Below are 21,935 nucleotides of genomic sequence, written 5' to 3'. Positions count from 1 at the left end.
GTGTTGGACCTCCCCACGACTCAGTTTCCTTTGGCACAGGTTGCAAATGGCATCGCTGTTGTCAGAGGCAGACACACAAAAAAAATGCCACACTGCTGAGCTCTGCAATGACGGCATTCTGGTGGTGGACACAGCATGCGTTGATTGGCGTGCTGTCGGGCTGACCCTGGGTGCCGATGCATGCTGTCTGACTGTGCCACTAGCTCCTTGCGACGACCCCCCCCTGCTTCCAACTGGTCTCCTCCTCCTCCTCTCTGTCTCCCCATCTGAACTTTCGCCCTGTTCTTCTTCTCTTCTAGCGGGCACCCACGTGACATCCATGGACGCATCGTCATCATCAAGCGCTTCGCTTGTATCTGACAACTCAGAAAAGGAAGCAGCAGCGGGTACAACATCATCATCATCACACCGTACCTCCATGTGTTTAATGCTGCCTGCCTGAGACATATCCCTGTTATCTACATCCTCTAGCAATAATGGTTGCGCATCACTCATTTCTTCAAACGGGTGTGTGAATAACTCCTCTGACATACCAAGTAAAGCGGCTGTGGTGCTAGTTTTGGTGGTGGCGGCAGGCGGGTGAGTGCTATCTTGAGAGGTGCCTGAAGCTAAGCTGGAGGAGGATGGTGCGTCAAGGTTCCGAGCGGAGGCTGTACAAGATTGGGTGTCCTGTGTTAGCCAGTCAACTATGTCCTCAGAACTTTTCAAGTTCAGGGTACGTGGCTTCTGAAAACTGGGCATTATTCTAGGGCAAAAGGGAATCACAGCACCACGACCACGACGGCCCCTGCGGGGTGGCCTGCCTCTGCCTGTCATTTTTTGGGGGATTTGTGGTACTATGCGTGCAAGCTACTGTGAGACCAGATATGATTGGCAATGTGCACTGGAACAGTTCTGCAGAGTCCACACTGTAGGCCTGAGACACCCGCTTGAAGACAAGTAACTGCTATTCAATCTATAACAGTGAAAAACAAATTTTGTTTTTAAAAGCACGCTATAGAGACACCAGATATGATTGGCAATGTGCACTGGAACAGTTCTGCAGAGCACACACTGTAGGCCTGAGACACCCGCTTGAAGACAAGTAACTGCTATTCAATCTATCACAGTGAAAAACAAATTTTGGTTGTAAAAGCACGCTATAGAGACAAGATATGAGTGGCAACTGTCAAAGCACGCTGGCACAGGTCTGCAGAGCACACGCTGAAGTAGGCCTGACACCAAGATGCTTGCAGACAACTAACTGCTCTTCTATTACAGTGAAAAAAAATGATTTCTTTTAAATCTAAAGCTTAACCAATTGTTAAAACAGATATGAGTGGTGGCACTGGGCAAATAGGCACAGTATCCAATGTGAACCTCACACAGAAGCTGGCAGGCAGGCAACTGCTCTTCTATTACAGTGGAAACAAAATTTTGGTTGTAAAAGCACGCTAAAGAGACACCAGATATGTAGCCCCATGTAGCTAGAGCGCAGCTAAGCGGAAAAAGGCCTTGACAGGGGTTAGGAGGCGGGCTTAGGAGGAAGTAAGCGTGGGTTGGAATTATGGGTAAGTGGGATTGGCTATTTAAATGAGCAGCCATTTTAGGTGAGTCATTCTAACTTCCTACCTGGTCGAGTTTGTGTTCGCCTCGGTGTGCGCGGACTTTGCTTGGTCGGATTTCTTTTGTCTCCTCTGCAGGAACGATGGACGACGTGGAGCGTTTGCTGGAAGGGATCAGGTCGGCAGCACGGCATCAAGGCGTGGACTGGCTTCGGGCACAGCTTGGCCCTGCCCTGGCGGACGCGGCGGATCGGGACGGCGATGGCGGGAGACCGGTCCGGGCCCGGAGGCCCCCGAGGAGGCTAAGCCCGGGCGCGGGGCCCGGTGAAGTGGTACCCGGTAGCAGTGGAGTTCCAGTTACAACCGGCAGCAGGCCCGGGAGCCGCGTGGTCGAGGCCTTGCCTCCCCGTGTGCGGACGGAGCCTCGGATGTGCACTAGGCGGCAAAGGGATATCGTGGACGGGGGCGCGGCTGCTAGCAGGTCGGAGGCGGCCGGGCGGCCCCCTGGTGCTTCGAGACCCACGGAGGGGAGGCCCAGGAGGGCTTCCCCCCCTTCGGACAGCGGAGACAATGAGGAGGCTGGATCCGGGAGACCGCATGGCAGGCATCAGGCAAGTGCAGAGGGCTCAGGTCGGGGCCCTCTTGGCGGGAAGGTTGTTCGGGGGAGCTCTGCCACTGTGGGGGGCGGGAGTAAGCCGGTTGGGGGTACACAGGCCTTAGTGGGAAAGGGGGAGGGCCCTGGGGCCCCGAAGAGGAAATGTGGCTCTAAAGGAGTAAGTTCTATGGGTGGTAGGGGTTCCCGGGGGGGGCCAGGTCAGACAGAGGGTCTCCCGTAGGGGTGGTGGGTAGTTCGGGGCCATCGGGGTCTGGCAAGCAAGGGGTCAGAGGTAAGGGGGTGGGGGAGGGGGTTTCGGAGGTAGCTAGGCAAGGGCGTAGGGTAGGCCGGGAGTCGGGTCTTTCCGTAGTGGAGGGGCGCAGGGGGGGCCCGGGTTCCAGGAGTAGTAGTGACAGTCCCTCGCCCGTTAGATCTCTGGGGTCCCGGGATGCTCGGGGGCGGTCGGGTCGGCACTGCTCCCCCTCGGATAGCTCAGCAGGGGAAGGTGCGGCAGCCCCTCGGTATGGACAGCAGGGGCGGCTTGCTGGTAGAGACGGGAGGAGCCGTAGCCCCAGGGGTTCCCGGGTGCCACGTGGTGGTAGAGGTCAGCGGGAGGCTTCGGTGCGGAGCAGGCGCTCCCGGGGTCGGGACGGGAGGGGAGTGGATGTTCGTTACCCCCTACCCAGGACTTCTTCTCCTTGTCCTAGATTTCGGAGCCGTTCTGCTTCCTCACAGGCTGGGCACCGGGTGGGCTCCCCGGTCGGCGAGATGGCGGCGGAAGTTCCTCTTCCCGGACGTCAGGCGACCTGCACTGCAGCCCCCACCGCTCCGGTGTCGGGGGGCTTGGCCGGTGAGTCCAGTGGGTCACTACACTCTAGCGCACTAGTTACCACACTTCAGGCACTACTCCACTCATTGGGGGCGGGGGGTGACACTAGCGGCGTTGGTCAGGTGTGGGCTCCGGGTGCAGGGGCTTCAGGTTCTCGGATCCGGGATTCCGCGGGGCCTAGTTCGGGCGGGGATTTGGCGGGGCCGCAGGACGTAGGAGAGGTTGGGAGCGAAAGGGCTGAGTTGTCCGGGGGTATCCCCGACGCGGCTAGGCAGCACGCGTACGTATCTTTTGCGGGCCCACTGGGGGTCCATTTGAAACAGGACGTGAAGGATAAGATTTGGAAGGGCGAGTTCTGTGAGATCTTCTCCCTCCTCCCGTTAGAGGACTTCATTGACCTCAAGGAGGAGGATAAGAAGGATGAGAAAAAAGAGGAGGAGGAGAAGAGGAAGCGGTACCGCAAGATACCGAAGTCCTTCGGTAATTGGTTGCGGGCCTTTTGTGTGCTGGCTAGTGTGCTCGGCGAGAAATCGCCGGGGTTGTGCTCGTCTTTGTTCTGCTATTTGGATGGCATTTGGGAGGCGTACCGGACTTACGGGGGGTTGGCATGGTGGAGGTACGACGAGCAGTTTCGGCAGCGGCTGGCGGCTAACCCGGGTATGCGGTGGGACCAAATGGACCTGCCGCTCTGGATGAAGCTAATGATGGCGCAAAAAGCGCAGCCCTTTCAGAGTTCGGCCGGCGCCAGGGGGCAGTCCGCCTCGTCGGCCACCTTACAAAAGGGCTTATGCTGGCTCTATAACGAGGGCCAATGCAAATGGGGAGCCTCCTGTCGTTTCAAGCATGAGTGCTCCGGCTGCGGGGGAGCTCATGGGCTCAACCGCTGCTTTAAGAAGGGTAAGTCCGGAGGCGCCGGCGCGGCTGTCGCGCCGGGGGGAGGGGGTGCATCCGCTTCCCCTGGGCCTAACCCCAGTGAAGCTAAGCGCGATGGAGCCGTGGCTAGGCCGCTACGGTAACAGGGCGGACGCTGCGGTGCTCCTGGCGGGGTTTGCGGTGGGGTTCTTTATTCCGTTTCAGGAGCGACGAGGGGGTCAAGGGAGGCTGCGCAACCTGAAGTCTGTGGCGGACTTCCCGGATGTGGTTAGGGAAAAGCTGGGCAAAGAAGTAGGACTGGGCCGCATGGCGGGCCCATTTGTAGTGCCTCCGCTGGAGGGCCTGCGGGTTTCCCCACTTGGGGTGGTCCCCAAGAAGGAGCCGGGTAAATTTAGACTCATTCACCATCTCTCATACCCGAAAGGGGAGTCGGTGAATGACGGTATTCATAAGGAATTGTGCTCGGTGTCATATGCATCTTTCGACCGGGCGGTCGATTTGGTCCGGCGGGCCGGGCATGGGGCCCTGATGGCTAAGGTGGACATCGAGGCCGCGTTCCGGCTGCTACCGGTCCACCGGGACTGTCATCACCTGCTGGGGTGTTTCTTTGAAGGGGCCTACTTCGTGGACTTGTGTCTGCCCATGGGCTGTTCCATTTCCTGCTCCTATTTTGAGAAATTCAGCACTTTTCTCGAATGGGTGATACGGGTGGAAGCGGGGAGTCGTCTTATTGTACATTATCTAGATGATTTTCTGTGTGTGGGACCGGCCGGTTCCCTGGATTGCCTGCGCCTGCTGCGGACGGTTGAGTGGGTGGCGGGCCAATTCGGGGTTCCGCTGGCGGCGGATAAGACCGAGGGCCCGACCACGTGTCTGAGTTTTCTAGGTCTGGAGATTGACTCTGGGAGGGGAGAATGTCGGCTGCCCCAGGATAAGCTGGCAAGGCTTCGGGGGGCGGTGGCTGCCGTTGCTGGGGCACGCAAGGTGACTCTGGTGCAGCTACAGTCCTTGATTGGGTTGCTCAATTTTGCGTGTCGGGTCATCCCGATGGGAAGGGTGTTTAGTCGCAGCTTGTCGGCCGCTACCGCGGGGGTTAAATCCCCGCACCATTTTGTACGGGTGTCGGCGGCCATGCGAGCGGACTTGGGCATCTGGGATGCCTTCTTGCGGGATTTTAATGGGACGGTGTTGTTCCGGCAGGAGGGCCAGTCGTCGGCCGAGCTGGAGCTTTTTACGGATGCTTCGGGCAGTATAGGCTTTGGGGCATATTTTGGGGGCTCCTGGTGTGCGGAGCGGTGGCCGGACTCTTGGGGTTCGAGCCCTCTTATGCGCAACTTGGCTTTCTTGGAGTTGTTCCCGTTGGTTGTTGCAGTAGCGTTATGGGGTGACAGGTTGCGTGATCGGAAAGTGGTATTTTTCTCGGATAACATGGCGGTGGTTCACGCGGTGAATCGCCAGTCGGCGGCATCAAAGCCGGTGGTTCAGCTGCTGAGGCGACTGGTATTGCTGTGTATGTCCCGAAATGTTGTTTTTCGCGCGCGCCATGTTCCCGGCTATTTGAATGAGGTGGCTGATGCTCTATCTCGTTTTCAGTGGTCCCGTTTCTGGCTGGCGGCGCCGGGGGCATCGAAGGAAGGGCTGGCTTGCCCGGACGAGATTTGGCAGCTGGGGGCGTCCTGCTTGGAGGACTCGTGAAGGCTTCTCTGGCACCGGCCACTTGGGCCTCGTACAGTAAGGTTTGGGGCTTGTGGGAACGGTCACTGGAAGGGTTGGCCATGGACAGCGGGGAGGCCCTGCGGGACGCTTTCTTGTGGTACACCTGTCAGTTGCTGACAAAAGGACCGTCCCCTGCCGTGGTGGACAGATCCATGGCGGCGATGGCGTTTTGGTTTCGGTGGCATGGGAAGGAGGACTTTACCAAGACCTTCGTCATCAGGCAAGCCCTGAAGGGTTATCGCAAGGGGCGCAGGGCGCCGGATACCAGGCGCCCGGTGTCGGTGCGGCTGCTGGGGGATTTGGTGGGTATATTGCCTGAGGTTTGTTTTGATGGGTTTGAGGCTTTACTGTTCAAAGTAGCGTTTGTTTTGGCGTTTTTTGGGGCATTCCGAGTAGGGGAATTGGTGAGTGCTAGTAAAATGGCGCAGGGGGGCCTGCAATTTTCGGGGGTCCGTATCTTGGATAGGAAGGTGGTGGTGCACCTTGGCAGGTCCAAAACGGACGTCCGCGGCGTGGGCCGGGACGTGACACTGGGGGCCTTGCCGGGCTCGGCTTTGTGCCCGGTGGCTGCTACGGTGGAGTATCTGGCGCGGAGGCCAGCGGTAGGGGGCTCCTTATTGGTACATGCTGACGGATCGTCCCTTTCTCGGTTCCAGTTCACGAAAGTTTTTCGGTTGGGCTTGGGCAGGTTGGGGCTTCAAGCTGCACGATTTGGGACGCACTCGTTCCGTATTGGGGCGGCCACGGAGGCCGCACGGTTGGGATTGGGGGACGAGGTGGTGAAGAGGATCGGGAGGTGGGAATCGGTAAGATTCCGCTCCTATGTCCGGTTGGGTCTATTGGATTAATGGCATGGGACTGTTTTGTATTTAAAAAAAAAAAAAAAAAAAATAACCATCAAATTTAAAAGGTGTTGTGTTATGATATGAGGGGTTAATGGCTATGTTGGGATGTTTCGCTGTGTTGGTTGGGGATGGGGTAGGGGTCTCTGTTGGACTTCCCTCATCATTTGTTTTCTCCCCCCAGGGCGTGTGGCATGGATCGTGGGCCATTCGTTTGTCTTCTGGGCCGAGAGGAGGGCCGCAGCTCGAGCGCAAGGCCAGCAGCTGGGTTTTCCGAGAGGCCAGTTGGCAGTTCGTTGGTTTGGGTATCGGGGTTTTTGCTGGGGGGATGTTTGTGGGAAACTGTTTGGGATGCTGGCAGCAGGGTACACGCCAGACGTGCTGGTATTACATGTGGGGGGTAATGACCTGGGCCTTACGCCGCAGCGCCGGCTGGTGAAGTGGATGAAGCAGGACATTAATAAGTTGAGGGGCCTGCTTCCGGGGGTAATGTTGGTCTGGTCTGAGATTGTCCCACGGCGCCGGTGGCGGCACGCTCGGGATACGGGGGCTATGGAGAGGTGCAGGAAGAAGGTGAATAGCTTGATGGCAAGCTTTGTGCGGAAAGTAGGGGGTGTAGTGGTACGGCACCTGGAGTTGGAGGAAGGGTTGCCAGGATACTACCGCTCGGATGGTGTTCACCTCTCGGATGTGGGTTTGGACCTGCTCAACTTGGGTTGGCAGGATGGTATAAGGATGGCCCTGTTTCTTCGGGGTGGCGGAGCTCAGACAGCTTAAGGGGTCAAGGTCTGAGCTTGTGGCGGGACGGGGAGCTGAAGGAGAGGAAATAGGCTCCCCTGGATGAACGTGAGGTGGAATAAACAGATTGTGGTCATCGGTGGTTGAGAGGTTTCGAGTCCTGGAGGTGGCTCAGAACCTGGTGGGGCAGGGGTATCCGGGTATACCCCTGCCGTGGTTAATGGTGGTTGGCACTTTGATATAAAGTTGGTGTATGTTATAATTATGTATATGTGTTATTATATGGGGGTCATTGCCTTTTGTATGGTAGCCGAAGGAACAGGATGCGAGGGGGCGGAGTATGGGGGGCAATGACCCATGTTTACCTGTTAATTTATTATCGATATTATTATTATTATTATTATCATTATTATTATTATTATTATAATTATTGGTTAATAAAGCTGTGGACAAATTTCCCCATACTACTTAGTGTCTGTGTATTATTGGGTTAGGTTATGGGGGTGGTTTGTCCTGGATTCCGACTGCCCAAATGGCGACTATAGACCTGTCATGTAGCCCCATGTAGCTAGAGCGCAGCTAAGCGGAAAAAGGCCTTGACAGGGGTTAGGAGGCGGGCTTAGGAGGAAGTAAGCGTGGGTTGGAATTATGGGTAAGTGGGATTGGCTATTTAAATGAGCAGCCATTTTAGGTGAGTCATTCTAACTTCCTACCTGGTCGAGTTTGTCCCACCCACCCTCCCTTTGTTTGTTTTGTGTTTATTTAACCCGTTTCTTTCACAGCGGCGGGACGGGGAGCTGAAGGAGAGGAAATAGGCTCCCCTGGATGAACGTGAGGTGGAATAAACAGATTGTGGTCATCGGTGGTTGAGAGGTTTCGAGTCCTGGAGGTGGCTCAGAACCTGGTGGGGCAGGGGTATCCGGGTATACCCCTGCCGTGGTTAATGGTGGTTGGCACTTTGATATAAAGTTGGTGTATGTTATAATTATGTATATGTGTTATTATATGGGGGTCATTGCCTTTTGTATGGTAGCCGAAGGAACAGGATGCGAGGGGGCGGAGTATGGGGGGCAATGACCCATGTTTACCTGTTAATTTATTATCGATATTATTATTATTATTATTATCATTATTATTATTATTATTATAATTATTGGTTAATAAAGCTGTGGACAAATTTCCCCATACTACTTAGTGTCTGTGTATTATTGGGTTAGGTTATGGGGGTGGTTTGTCCTGGATTCCGACTGCCCAAATGGCGACTATAGACCTGTCATGATTGGCAACTGTCAAAGCACGCTGGCACAGGTCTGCAGAGCACACGCTGAAGTAGGCCTGAAACACAGACGCTTGCAGACAACTAACTGCTCTTCTATTACAGTCAGGGCCGGCGCCACCTGTAAGGCGACCTAGGCAGCCGCCTAGGGCGCAACTTACCAGGGGGCGCCGGATCCCTGTCCCCGCTGCGCCTCCTCATGCTGCGCCACCTGAGCGCTTTAGCAAGCCCCAGGCAGCGCAGCACTGCTGCATAGAGGGCGGCCGGGTTTATGACCGGCAGGAGGGAAGCGCAGAGCGCTCAGTGAGCATTTCCTGTCATTCCGCCGGCGGCCGGGTACAGGAAACAAAGGTTCCTGTCCCGCGTTCCGCGCCGCCCGGCCACGCTACATGGGCAGGAGGGGAGGGTAAGAACCACGGGGGGGTTTAAGGACCACTAAGGGGGGGTTTTAAGGACCACTAAGGGGGGGGGTTAAAGGACCACTAAGGGGGGGGAAGGGGGTTAAGGACCACTAAGGGGGGGATGGGGGTTAAGGACCACTAAGGGAGGGGGGGGGTTAAGGACCACTAAGGGAGGGGGGGGTTATGGACCACTAAGGGAGGGGGTTAAGGACCACTAAGGGAGAGGGGGTGGGGTATAAGGACCACTAAGGGAGGGGGGTATAAGGACCACTAAGGGGGGGTATAAGGACCACTAAGGGAGGGGTGGTATAAGGACCACTAAGAGAGGGGGGGGTATAAGGACCACTAAGGGAGGGGGGGGGGGTATAAGGACCACTAAGGGGGGGTATAAGGACCACTAAGGGAGGGGGGGTATAAGGACCACTACGGGAGGGGGGTTATAAGGACCACTAAGGGGGGTATAAGGACCACTAAGGGAGGGGGGTTATAAGGACCACTAAGGGAGGAGGGGGGTATAAGGACCACTAAGGGAGGGGGGGGGGTATAAGGACCACTAAGGGAGGGGGGTATAAGGACCACTAAGGGAGGGGGGGTATAGACCACTAGGGGAGGGGGGGTATAAGGACCACTAGGGGAGGGGGGTATAAGGACCACTAGGGGAGGGATGGGGGGGTATAAGGACCACTAGGGGAGGGATGGGGGTGATAAGGACCACTATGGGAGGGGGGGGATAAGGAGCACTATGGGAGGGGGGGAGATAAGGAGCACTATGGGAGGGGGGGATAAGGAGCACTATGGGAGGGGGTATAAGGAGCACTATGGGAGGGAGGGGGGGATAAGGACCACTATGGGAGGGAGGGGGGATAAGGACCACTATGGGAGGGAGGGGGGGGGATAAGGACCACTACGGGAGGGAGGGAGGGTGGGGTAAGGACCACTATGGGAGGGGAGGGGGGATAAGGACCACTAGGGGAGGGGGGGGGTAAGGACCACTATGGGAGGGGAGGGGGGAATAAGGACCACTAGGGGAGGGGGGGATAAGGACCACTAGGGGAGGGGGGATAAGGACCACTAGGGGAGGGGGGATAAGGACCACTAGGGGAGGGGGGATAAGGACCACTAGGGGAGGGGGATAAGGACCACTAGGGGAGGGAGGGAGGGGGGGATAAGGACCACTATGGGAGGTTGGGGGGGATAAGGACCACTAGGGGAGGGGGGATAAGGACCACTAGGGGAGGGGGGATAAGGACCACTAAGGGGGGAAGGAGGGAGGACTACTAAGGAGAGGGGAGGAGGGTGATTACCACTAAGGAGGTGGGGGGAGTAGGGGAAGGTCTACTAAGGGGTTTGGGAGAGGGAGGACCACTAAGGGGTTTGGGAGAGGGAGGACCACTAAGGTGGGAGGGGGGAGTGAGAAGACCACCAAGGGGGACTGCAGAGGGACAGGGGGCCAAGGGAGAGCACTAAGTGACAGAAGGGGAGAACACGGAGGGACAGAAGGGAAGGGGAAATCAATAATTGAGGGGAGAGCACTATGATTTTTTTTTTAAAAAGAAAGCTGTTCCCATCTCAGTCCCTATCCTACCCCACAAACCCTCTCTTTTACACTACACACATACACAATGCATCCCCCCCCCACACACACAGAAACATACAATGCATTCCTACTCACACACAGACACACCCGAAACACACAATTCATCCCTTACGTTCTCTTACATAATTAATGCCCCCTCTTACAGACACACACTGCATTCAATTACATACACAGAAACAAACCTTGCACCCCTTACACACACACCCAGAAACATACAATGCATTCCTTACACGCAAACACACACTACATCCCCTATAAACACACTACATCCCTTACACAAATTGCACACATAAAACATCCCCAACTTATGGATGGGCCATGTAGGTGGATTTATGGGTGGGCATTGTAGGCGTATGCCCCCTGGGGGCCCAGACCTTGAGCTGTGTAAGGGGCCCTAAAAAATGGAGCTGCTTCCTGTTCGTTAATTGTTGTGAATACTGTTAAAAACAGTCTCCAGAGAGCCTCTTCTACACCAGACCTGTTTAGCCAGACTGAGCCCATCATCAGCCTCTTGTCCTCATCTGGTGGTAAGTAGGCAATCCAATATATTATTAGTGGCACTAATCTCTAATTTACCTCACATTAAATGGATACTATAGTCACCAGAAGCACTACAGCATAATGTAGTGGTTCTGGTGTCTATAGCCTGTGCCTGTAGGCTTTTTAATGTAAACACACTGTCTTTTCAGATAAGACACTTTGTGAAGACTGGCGTTGGCCCATATGGCAGAGCATATGGGCGGGGCATTGTGATGTCACATGGTAAGCTGGACATATGGGGGGGCGGCAAATTTTTTTTTGCCTAGGGCGGCAAAAATCCTTGCACCAGCCCTGATTACAGTGAAAAAAAATTATTTCTTTTAAATCGAAAGCTTAACCAATTGTTAAAACAGATATGAGTGGTGGCACTGGGCAAATAGGCACAGTATCCAATGTGAACCTCACACAGAAGCTGGCAGGCAGGCAACTGCTCTTCTATTACAGTGGAAACAAAATTTTGGTTGTAAAAGCACGCTAAAGAGACACCAGATATGATTGGCAACTGTCAAAGCACGCTGGCACAGGTCTGCAGAGCACACGCTGAAGTAGGCCTGAAACACAGACGCTTGCAGACAACTAACTGCTCTTCTATTACAGTGAAAAAAAATTATTTCTTTTAAATCAAAAGCTTAACCAATTGTTAAAACAGATATGAGTGGTGGCACTGGGCAAATAGGCACAGTATCCAATGTGAACCTCACACAGAAGCTGGCAGGCAGGCAACTGCTCTTCTATTACAGTGGAAACAAAATTTTGGTTGTAAAAGCACGCTAAAGAGACACCAGATATGATTGGCAACTGTCAAAGCACGCTGGCACAGGTCTGCAGAGCACACGCTGAAGTAGGCCTGAAACACAGACGCTTGCAGACAACTAACTGCTCTTCTATTACAGTGAAAAAAAAATATTTCTTTTAAATCTAAAGCTTAACCAATTGTTAAAACAGATATGAGTGGTGGCACTGGGCAAATAGGCACAGTATCCAATGTGAACCTCACACAGAAGCTGGCAGGCAGGCAACTGCTCTTCTATTACAGTGGAAACAACATTTTGGTTGTAAAAGCACGCTATAGAGACACCAGATATGATTGGCAACTGTCAAAGCACGCTGGCACAGGTCTGCAGAGCACACGCTGAAGTAGGCCTGAAACACAGACGCTTGCAGACAAATAACTGCTCTTCTATTACAGTGAAAAAAAATTATTTCTTTTAAATCGAAAGCTTAACCAATTGTTAAAACAGATATGAGTGGTGGCACTGGGCAAATAGGCACAGTATCCAATGTGAACCTCACACAGAAGCTGGCAGGCAGGCAACTGCTCTTCTATTACAGTGGAAACAAAATTTTGGTTGTAAAAGCACGCTAAAGAGACACCAGATATGATTGGCAACTGTCAAAGCACGCTGGCACAGGTCTGCAGAGCACACGCTGAAATAGGCCTGAAGCACAGACGCTTGCAGACAACTAACTGCTCTTCTATTACAGTGAAAAAAAAATATTTATTTTAAATGTAAAGCTTAACCTATTGTTAAAACAGATATGAGTGGTGGCACTGGGCAAATAGGCACAGTATCCAATGTGAACCTCACACAGAAGCTGGCAGGCAGGCAACTGCTCTTCTATTACAGTGAAAAAAAAATATTTATTTTAAATGTAAAGCTTAACCTATTGTTAAAACAGATATGAGTGGTGGCACTGGGCAAATAGGCACAGTATCCAATGTGAACCTCACACAGAAGCTGGCAGGCAGGCAACTGCTCTTCTATTACAGTGAAAAAAATATTTATTTTAAATGTAAAGCTTAACCTATTGTTAAAACAGATATGAGTGGTGGCACTGGGCAAATAGGCACAGTATCCAATGTGAACCTCACACAGAAGCTGGCAGGCAGGCAACTGCTCTTCTATTACAGTGAAAAAAAAATATTTATTTTAAATGTAAAGCTTAACCTATTGTTAAAACAGATATGAGTGGTGGCACTGGGCAAATAGGCACAGTATCCAATGTGAACCTCACACAGAAGCTGGCAGGCAGGCACCTGCAATTACATTACACAGGAAAAAAAAAAAAAAGCAGCCTGATGTTATAGCCCTAAAAAGGGCTTTTAGGGGTGCTGTCCTTACAGCAGAGATCAGATGAGTCCTTCAGGATTGTAGTGGACACTGAATACCCTAGCCTAGCTATCAATTTCCCTATGTAATCAGCAGCAGCTAAACTTTCCCTCCTCTCACTAAGCATGCATCTTCCGAATTAATCGAAAATGGATGCTGGGAGGGAGGTCGGAGGGTGTGGAAGGGAGGGAGTGCTGCTGATTGGCTGTAATGTGTCTGCTGACCGAGAGGCACAGGGTCAAAGTTTGCCCAATGATGACGAATAGGGGGCGGATCGAACTGCGCATGTGTCCGCCCGCCGTGGCGAACGCGAACACGCTAATTTAGCCGGGAACTGTTCGCCGGCGGACAGTTCGGTACATCACTACTGATCACCAACTGCGGAGACTGGCTAAAGGTTCCTAGGTGGGGATTATACCACCCATGCTGTACACTGTGAGCAGTCCTTCTGCTCCATAAACTTTAAGTAGGGGTTTTATCTTTTAACCTACACCTATACTTGCCTAAGGAGAGCACTATTGTGTTTCTTTTCTCTTTTGGATGGTTTACACGGAATGTACTTTGCTGCAGACGGGCAAGTGCAATCCAGTTGTATTACCTACAAATGGGGTTCTATGCCACTGTGTGCTGTCCATACTAGAGCTAGTCCAAGCTCTATAAAAGGTGAGTTGGCAATCACTTATTTCTGTGTCGTCCGTGTCCCATCTAAATTAGCATTTAAAACTATTGGAGTTTCTCCTGTGTTTCTTCTTGCCTTTACATATTAATACGGCCCCATACTATGATAAGACGTTTTGCCCAATTTTACTAACAAGAAAAGAACACAGACTTATTGTCACTGCTGCTAAATTTCTATTTTATTAATATTTTCTGCAACTATTGTTGTTTCATTATGTTGGCACTACCTGTCATTTCTCTTTTTTTAGACAGTGCAGAAAGGTTTATGCATACAGTATTTGATGCCCTGCTGATTTTGAACGTTTGCCCACCGACAAAGAAATGATCAGTCTATAATTTTAATGGTAGGTGTATTTTAACAGTGAGAGACAGAATAATAAAAAAAAAATCCAGGAAAACGCATGTCAAAAAAGTAATAAATTGATTTGTTAAAATACACCTACCATTAAAATTATAGACTAATCATTTCTTTGTCAGTGGGCAAACGTTCAAAATCAGCAGGGGATCAAATACTTGTCCCCCTCACCGTATAAGTTGTATATAATATTAATAATTTAGAGAACACTCACAAGCCCATAGCCAATATATGCCCTTGGCTTGAGTGTTAAACAAAGCAAGACATTTTCAGTAGGCCCTAAGCCTTCTTCTAGTTGGTATAGTGTAGCTGTTGCGCTATTAAAAAAAAGAATCCTATGGAACAGTACTGTAGAATGCAAACAGGATAAGTATAAGAATAGATGCACTCAGATGATTCGAAATGGTAGGAACATCCAGTTTTTGCTCAAGAATTCAGGAATCTTGCACCTTGTAAGTAGTAAACATCATTTATTGATAAAAAAAAAATAACAATTGAATAAAACAAGTATTTAAATAAAAATATAATAAAAATAAAATCCACATAATCCAATGTCTAATGACAAAAAAGACCAAAATGCTTTCACCCTTATATAAGTCTCTCTTTTAAAATGCCTGCATTTCCTTTCTTCTGGTCCACCTATCTTCCGTAATGCCACATTTGTTCCACGGGGTATAGTTCTGGTTTTGTTGCTTCCAGTCATATCAAGTCCTTCTCTGCATAAAATGTTACACACCGCTGCGTTCCACTGTGGCTCATACTGAATGATCATCATTGATGTTTGGAGCACATTGAGCGCTCCATTAGCTGAATGGATCCTATCCATGACGTGTTTGGAACGCATCTTGCATTCCATTTCTCAAAAACTTAGTTCTTTCAAGAAATATCAAGTTCCAAAGTATATTGTCCCTATAAAAGTACATCATATTAAAACCATTCATGGGACCTAATGTAAAAAAATAAAAATAACAATCAAACACATAAAAGAAATATAGAAATACCTGTTTAACCCATATAAAGTGCCATCAGTGGGTTAAAGTGTATTAGAAAATCTAAAGTGCGATCATGTCATAAAATGTTAAGTGAAGCCATGCCAACACAGTGTTAAGGATAGTAATCCTGAACAAAGAGGAAAAAATTATAATAAAAGGTATTTTTATTATATATATTAAAATATATATTTTTAGAAAATGGCACATCTTGAACTCCTTGTTTTAAACCATGTGGAACCATTGTGTTAAAGTTAAACAAACTTAATTTCTTCGGTTCCTATCGTTCTGTTGTCATTCCCTTCTTTTCCATCTCTTTTTATAAATTTTAGTGCACAAATAAAAGAGACCTTCAGGATTCTGGTTATGAACTGTTTAAAAATGTTGGGGAACATAGTGTGTCTCCAATTTATTCCTAATGTTTCTTACGTGCTCGACCAACCTAGCCTTCAGACACCTTATAGTTCTTCCAGTATATAATAAATTACAAGGGCATTTAAGTACATAAAAGTCTCCCTTTGAGAAACAAGTCAGGTGATCCTTAATGTTAAAATCTTTATCAATATATTACTTAATGTCTGTTATGTATCTCTTCTTGCGAGGTATAAGCCACATCCACACACTGACACTCATATGCAGATGCACATACACACAGATGCACACAGTGACAAACCTACAGATGTAAACACTACATACATACAGCGATAGACATAAAACACAAACAAGTAAAAATTTTGAGCACCCTCCAGTTTCCTACCGTTTGGATTCAGGAGGGTGGCTTCTACTGACTGGGGCTGGTGGGAGTTATGTGCTTGCAACGTTCGCTCCGCCCCCTCCTCTCTGCCGCCTGCATGGGTGAGGAGGGGACCTATTGTCTTCCCCCCGGCCACCACCCCTGAGCGGCGGGTGGGGGCCCTAAAAAAAATTACCTCCCCCCCAGGTGACTAGGGGTCCCCAAACCCATCGTCACCCCTCCCCCCTAAAAAAAAAATATCCACCTACCTACCCCCCTCACCCTAAAAATAATGAGGGGGAGACCTTTAACTAAGTACCTGTAAAAAAAATAAAACATTCAATGTTTTCTTTCTTCTAAAATCTTCTTTTTTCAGCCCCCAAAAAGGGCAAATAAAAATCCATAAGAACCGACGCAATAAAAAAAAAAAAAGAATCCATCTTCACCCATGGAGGGCTCCGCACAGACTGAGCTCTGCATGGCGGGGGAAGGCTTATAAAGCCTTGCCCCGCCCTGCAATCAGGCTCAGAGCACTCTGATTGGTGGGTTACTTAATCCACCAATCAGAGAGTTATGAGTCAAATTACACAGCGTGGGAAAATTCCAAAGAACTTTCCCACGCTGTGTAAAATGTCACAGAGCACTCTGATTGGTGGATTTCAAACCCACCAATCAGAGTGCTGTGACAGGTAAATGTAGAGACTTACCTGTCAGTCTCTTCATTTACCTGTCAGAGCACTCTGATTGGATGGCTTAAACCCACCAATCAGAGTGCTCTGAGCCTAATTGCAGGGCCGGGCAAGGCTTTATAAGCCTTCCCCCGCCCTGCAGAGCAGTCTGCGCGGAGCCCTCCATGGGTGAAGATGGATTATTATTTTTTTGCGCTCGTTTATTTTTTTAATTTTTTTTTTTAATTGCGTCGGTTCTTATGGATCATTATTTGGCCTTTTTTGGGGCTGAAAAAATAAGATTTTAGAAGAAAGAAAACATTGAATGGTAAGTTTTATTTTTTTTACAGGTACTTAGTTAAAGGTCTCCCCCTCATTATTTTTAGGGGTAGGTAGGGGGATATTTTTTTTTAGAGGGGGAGGGGGTGACTAGGGGTTTGGGGACCCCTAGTCACCTGGTGGGGGAGGTAATTTTTTTAGGGCCCCCACCCGCCGCTCAGGGGTGGGGGCCGGGGGGAGGACCTAAGGTCCCCCCCCACCCATTGGCATTTAGGGCCCCCACCCACCGCTCAGGGGTGGGGGACAGGGGGGAGGACCTAAGGTCCCCCCCCTATTAGTATTTAGGGCCTCCACCCACCACTCAGGGGTGGGGGCCCGGGGGGATGACAGTAGGTCCCCCCCCTTATTAGTATTTAGGGCCCCCACCCACTGCTCAGGGGTGGAGGCCAGGGGGGAGGACGTTAGCCACAGGCTTCTCACTATTTACTAGACATGCCCCTACTCGCGGTATAGCGAATAGGGGCAAAATGTACTAATACTAAGTAATTTTTACTTAGTATTAGTAAATTTGGCTGAAAGACCAATTTAGGTCTTTCAGCCTTTTAGTAGATAACTCCCTAATACCGTGGGAATTATCTACTAAGCGGCTGCAAAAGAGGTCCCGAAGTGCCGGAATTCCGAAGTGTCGAAGTTGCCGAATTTCGGAATGCCGAACCGAACCGAAAGGTTTCCCCATGCACATGCCTAGTAAGTATTAGTGATTTAGGGAATTTTCTCCTTCCAAATATTCTCATTCTTTTATGTACAGTGTATGTCATTTACTTATCTCGTTAGATTACCAGGGAGAGAGGCTTCTGTCATTTTTTTCTCTATTTAACAAACTATGTCACTTTACCATCGACTACTTGATCATTTATTAATATACTTGCAATATCTTGGTACTGAATTATCTCCTATTTAACCACCCACCACATAGGGGATTACTTAAGTATTGATTCAGGAGTCAATTAGGATAGTACTAACTGACTATATACACAGAGAATACCTTAAATGTCCAAAGCGATAGTACAACCCTCTCCACCCTTATCTTTTTACTAAACAATAGTGGGGAGGCCTTTTGATTTTCTGTACATATGGATTATGCTATGAATAGGTCTGTATAATAAAACCCTCTATATTTAAAGCATGGTACATTTATTGGATTACCCCATATCATTATATTATACTCACCAACTAGGTATAGGAGTAGCCTTACAAGGCCAGTTTTTTCATTTCACTTTATTGCATCCTGAATGGTTATCCTTCATCAATTTCACTCTCTTTATATAGATATTGAGCATATACTATACCCTGTAGGATACTTACTTTACTCCAGGTTGCACTTATCCACATTGTGTGGATTTAGTGCTTATTGTATATTTGAGTAGACAGAATATCATGACAAAATGCAGTTGTTTCTTTATGGTTTTGCTAGAGGGAACCTTTCTGATTCTTCCGCACCGTGCCACAGGCTATGGTGTCAAAATTAAATAAATCTATGCTAGTGCAATAATGGTCTAGCCATAAGTGACAGACTTTATTTAACACTCCTATGTGAAATGCCCAGGTATTAAAAGTGTTGCATGTGCACTGCTTACAACATTTAATTCCGAGCGAGCTTGCTTAGATGGAATATACTGCGATTTATCTATACAAATGTTCTGGTCAGGGTTGTAGGTTTCTGCAAATTTTTAGGAGCCTAATTTTGTGTAGCCTGTCATACAAGGAGTCATTTCTAGAGGGGCAGTTAATGTGATCACTAAACTAGAGTAGCTGCTGGTTGTGAGGCCAGCGGTTGCAAAAATTGAGCATTTTAGGACTGGTAAAATGTGGAGGTACCCAGTTTTCCCCTGACACAATTGGAAGTTTTGAGTTACACAGCTAAAAAGAGTTAACTGTCCATCAAGTTCAGTCTTGCTTACATCTTTTTTTGCTGTTAATCCGAAAGAAGTCAAAAAACACAGTTTGAAGTGCTTCCAATTTTGCAACAAACTAGGAAGAAATTCCTTCTTGACCACAGATTGGCAGTCATCTCCTTTGAATTAAATCAATTATATCCCTGAATATGTTTTTGCAAGTATTCAACCAATTGCTGTTTAAACATCTGTATAGATTGATAAAACCACCTCTTCAGACAGAGAATTCCACATAGTTATTGTAACTGTAAAAAACACAAAAAAACAAAAACCTTTCCTTCACCTAAATGCATGACCTTGTGTCCCATGTATAGTCCTGTTTATGCATAGATTTCGAGACAATGCTTTGTATTGGCCCCGAATATAGTTGTATAATGCCATCATATCCTCTCTGAGGTGTAATTTTTCCAAACTAAACAGAGATTTACATTTCTTAACTGGTGAAATGTTGGGGCACCCAGTTTTCCCTCAAACACAGCTGGCCATTATTGGTGCTTCCTTTTAGATGGTGTTATGGTTGGAGCACAATCACCAGAAGCTCTATCAGTGTCACTGACAGAGAAATTAAAGGTGTCATGCTCCTCTGACTCACACGTTGGAATGGTGTAAGCCTCCATCAAGGTAAAGTAACAGGCCATTGACAAATGTATTATTTTTCATTTTTGTACCTGCTTAACACTCTAAACATTACCCTCAATTCTCTCTTCAACCCAAAAAGATTGCATGGTGTGTGTGTGTGTGTGTGTATCCCTCTCCATATTATATATATATATCACAATTGAAGTGAGGAGGAAAAGCACAATTGAATTTAATCAGCAAATGCCTCAATGTAATATACTCCCGCTTCTGCCATTAATTATGTTTATTAAAACAGAATAAGTAAGCAGCGAAAAGGATGTATACACATACAAAAAGGAGTAAGAGTTTTCATATTTTAGCATTTATTGAAAACATAACACTAAAGCCATAATTATTTGCAATTATTGTAAAATAGCTTTTTCAAAAACATTTTTAAAACACAAGTGTATGAACATGATAAAGTAGGCAAATCCCATGGATTTTTTTTATCTACATATAATATATACATTCTAGAATTAAATTGCAAGTCTAAGAAGGCAATGTATATTGCAATTAAATTATTTAAAGCATTAAGTTTATTTTACCTGCATTCATACATTTGTTAAATAAAAGTCTCAAAAGAAAAATAACCTAAGAGATAAAAAAAAAAAAATTCCACCTCCAACCAGTTATTTTAACAATTCACATTATCGTTTAACAGGTTTAATAGCAGTGCAATGTGATCAGTAGTTATAAAATCTATTAATTCCCCATCCTGGTTGATGTGTTTAGCAACTGCCCTTTATTCATGCAAAGGCCTCTCGAAGAGCAGAAAAAGTGCCTTTTGGCATTACATAACTTCATCAACACCATAAATAAATATTTATTTTAAAAAACCCAAATAATAAATCAACACACAATGCATCAGATATCACAAAACCCACATATATTTATTTTACTTTATTTTTTTAAAATTTTAATCAAATTTGCTACCCAAGTGGACACTCCAAACATCAAGTCTATCTATGCTCTTTGAATAGGTTATGGTGCTAAATCCCACACACGTCCCTAGCTCTTTGCATTGTGTTCATTATATATGGAGTCATCTTCTCTGTTAACTAAACTCATAGTTCCCAATGCGTACCTCCCAACACTGTGCCGTGGGAAATGGGGCTGGTGGGGAGATCGACATAGGAGGGCCTAGCCAGTGACGCAGCTCGAGTCATTGTCGATGCATATAATGAGTGAGACTGTCTAGAATGTAGGCAAGTCTGAATATTGAAGGGGTGTGTGAGCTTGGCCTGTACCTCTTCAGTCTCAAATAAAATAGCCTCTAAGCAGGACAGGACCATGAAATCAGGTTTGTCCTGCTGAAATTGGGACAGTTGAGAGGCATTCTAGAGTTCTCGCACAAAGAGCTATGAGAGCCAATGCATGCAAACAAAAAGCCCACAAACCACACCGCAAAAACAAAGCTATTAACGGTATGGTGCTATATTAAGATTTTAATGAATTAAACTACTTGCAAAAGCCATTCCAAAATCCTGAAAGGCAGCTGTACTTGGGATAAGTACTGTGTTCCAAATGAAAACAATGGGAGGACCAATAATGGAATAAATATCCTAATTTACTGTAAATTTGCAAATGCATTACAGAAATATTTAGTGCATTCACAAAAGGGAGAATCATGGCAAGAGCCAGAAAAATCTATGATCATCTAAGAAAACCTCCCACCTAACAAAAGAAAAAAAAGAAAAGCAATAAAATACAGTCTACTCTAAACACGAGCAGTGTTTAGTGGAAAAGGCACATTTCTCACCTGACCCCCCCCCCCGACAGACACACAACAATCGATTTTATTTTTACATTTGGTGATCAAAGGATTTTCAGTTTTTCCAGTATGTCAAAGGAAAACAGTCTAAATGTATTTTAGAAATATTATGTAAATTCGGATGTTCATGCTCTAAACATGAAGGCAAGTGCCCCTGGTAGATGGAGGGAAAAAAAAAAAGCTAGGTGCTTTTCACGTGTACCCAGCATGCTCCAACGACTACGGTTTGCTTTTCACTGTTACATAAGTTATTTAGAATGCAAATAGGAAAAATAGCCATAAAATATCTTCAGACGTCTTTACGGACTGCAAGACTCGTAATGAGCATTATGATCAGCAGCCATGGATTTCCTGCAACGGGGGAGGGAGGAAAGATAAATAAGAAAATAGTGTTACAAAATGATGGGAGAAAGGGATGACCTAGAAAGGTAGAAAAAGGCAATAGATGAAAAGGAGTACAGATTAGGATGATGTAAGATTGTAAAGTGTATGATAATGTGGCCCTATAAATTTTTTTTTTCTTGTGAAAACCAAATTAATTTCAAAATGTTATCAACATTTATATTTTACTTGTGCTAAACGTGTTAACCGTGGTATATAAAAGCTCTCTCTCTTCCAAAACAAAATATAGGTTGTGAACATACACAAAATGAGAGCGACACAGCCATTTTATTTTTCTAATCCTGAAGTCAGCAGGCGTTGGTTAAGAATTTTTACAAAGGGTGTGCAAAGTGTCTGTTCAGACTTCTCAATGCACCCCCCCCTCTGCCTATGCTCCTCCCCAGCCAACATCAGTGGGTGGGGGAAACCTAATGCCCCGCGCATTA

General features: G+C 47.8%; 1 protein-coding gene across 1 annotated transcript in view; it reads right to left on the bottom strand.

The window, feature by feature from the left end:
- Positions 1 to 21,143: 21,143 nt before the first annotated feature.
- Positions 21,144 to 21,935, bottom strand: part of LOC134602754 (complement receptor type 2-like) — a 51,404-nt gene continuing 50,612 nt past the window's right edge. The window contains exon 14 of the mRNA XM_063448094.1: positions 21,144 to 21,459. Within this exon, the coding sequence (XP_063304164.1) occupies positions 21,442 to 21,459 (18 nt within the window). The 3' untranslated portion in view covers positions 21,144 to 21,441. The remainder of the gene's footprint in view (positions 21,460 to 21,935) is intronic.

Source organism: Pelobates fuscus, chromosome 1 (assembly GCF_036172605.1).
Source record: "Pelobates fuscus isolate aPelFus1 chromosome 1, aPelFus1.pri, whole genome shotgun sequence".
Lineage (NCBI taxonomy): Eukaryota > Metazoa > Chordata > Amphibia > Anura > Pelobatidae > Pelobates > Pelobates fuscus.
Note: the sequence above shows the minus strand (reverse complement) of the source record. Positions and strands in the feature narration are given on the sequence as shown.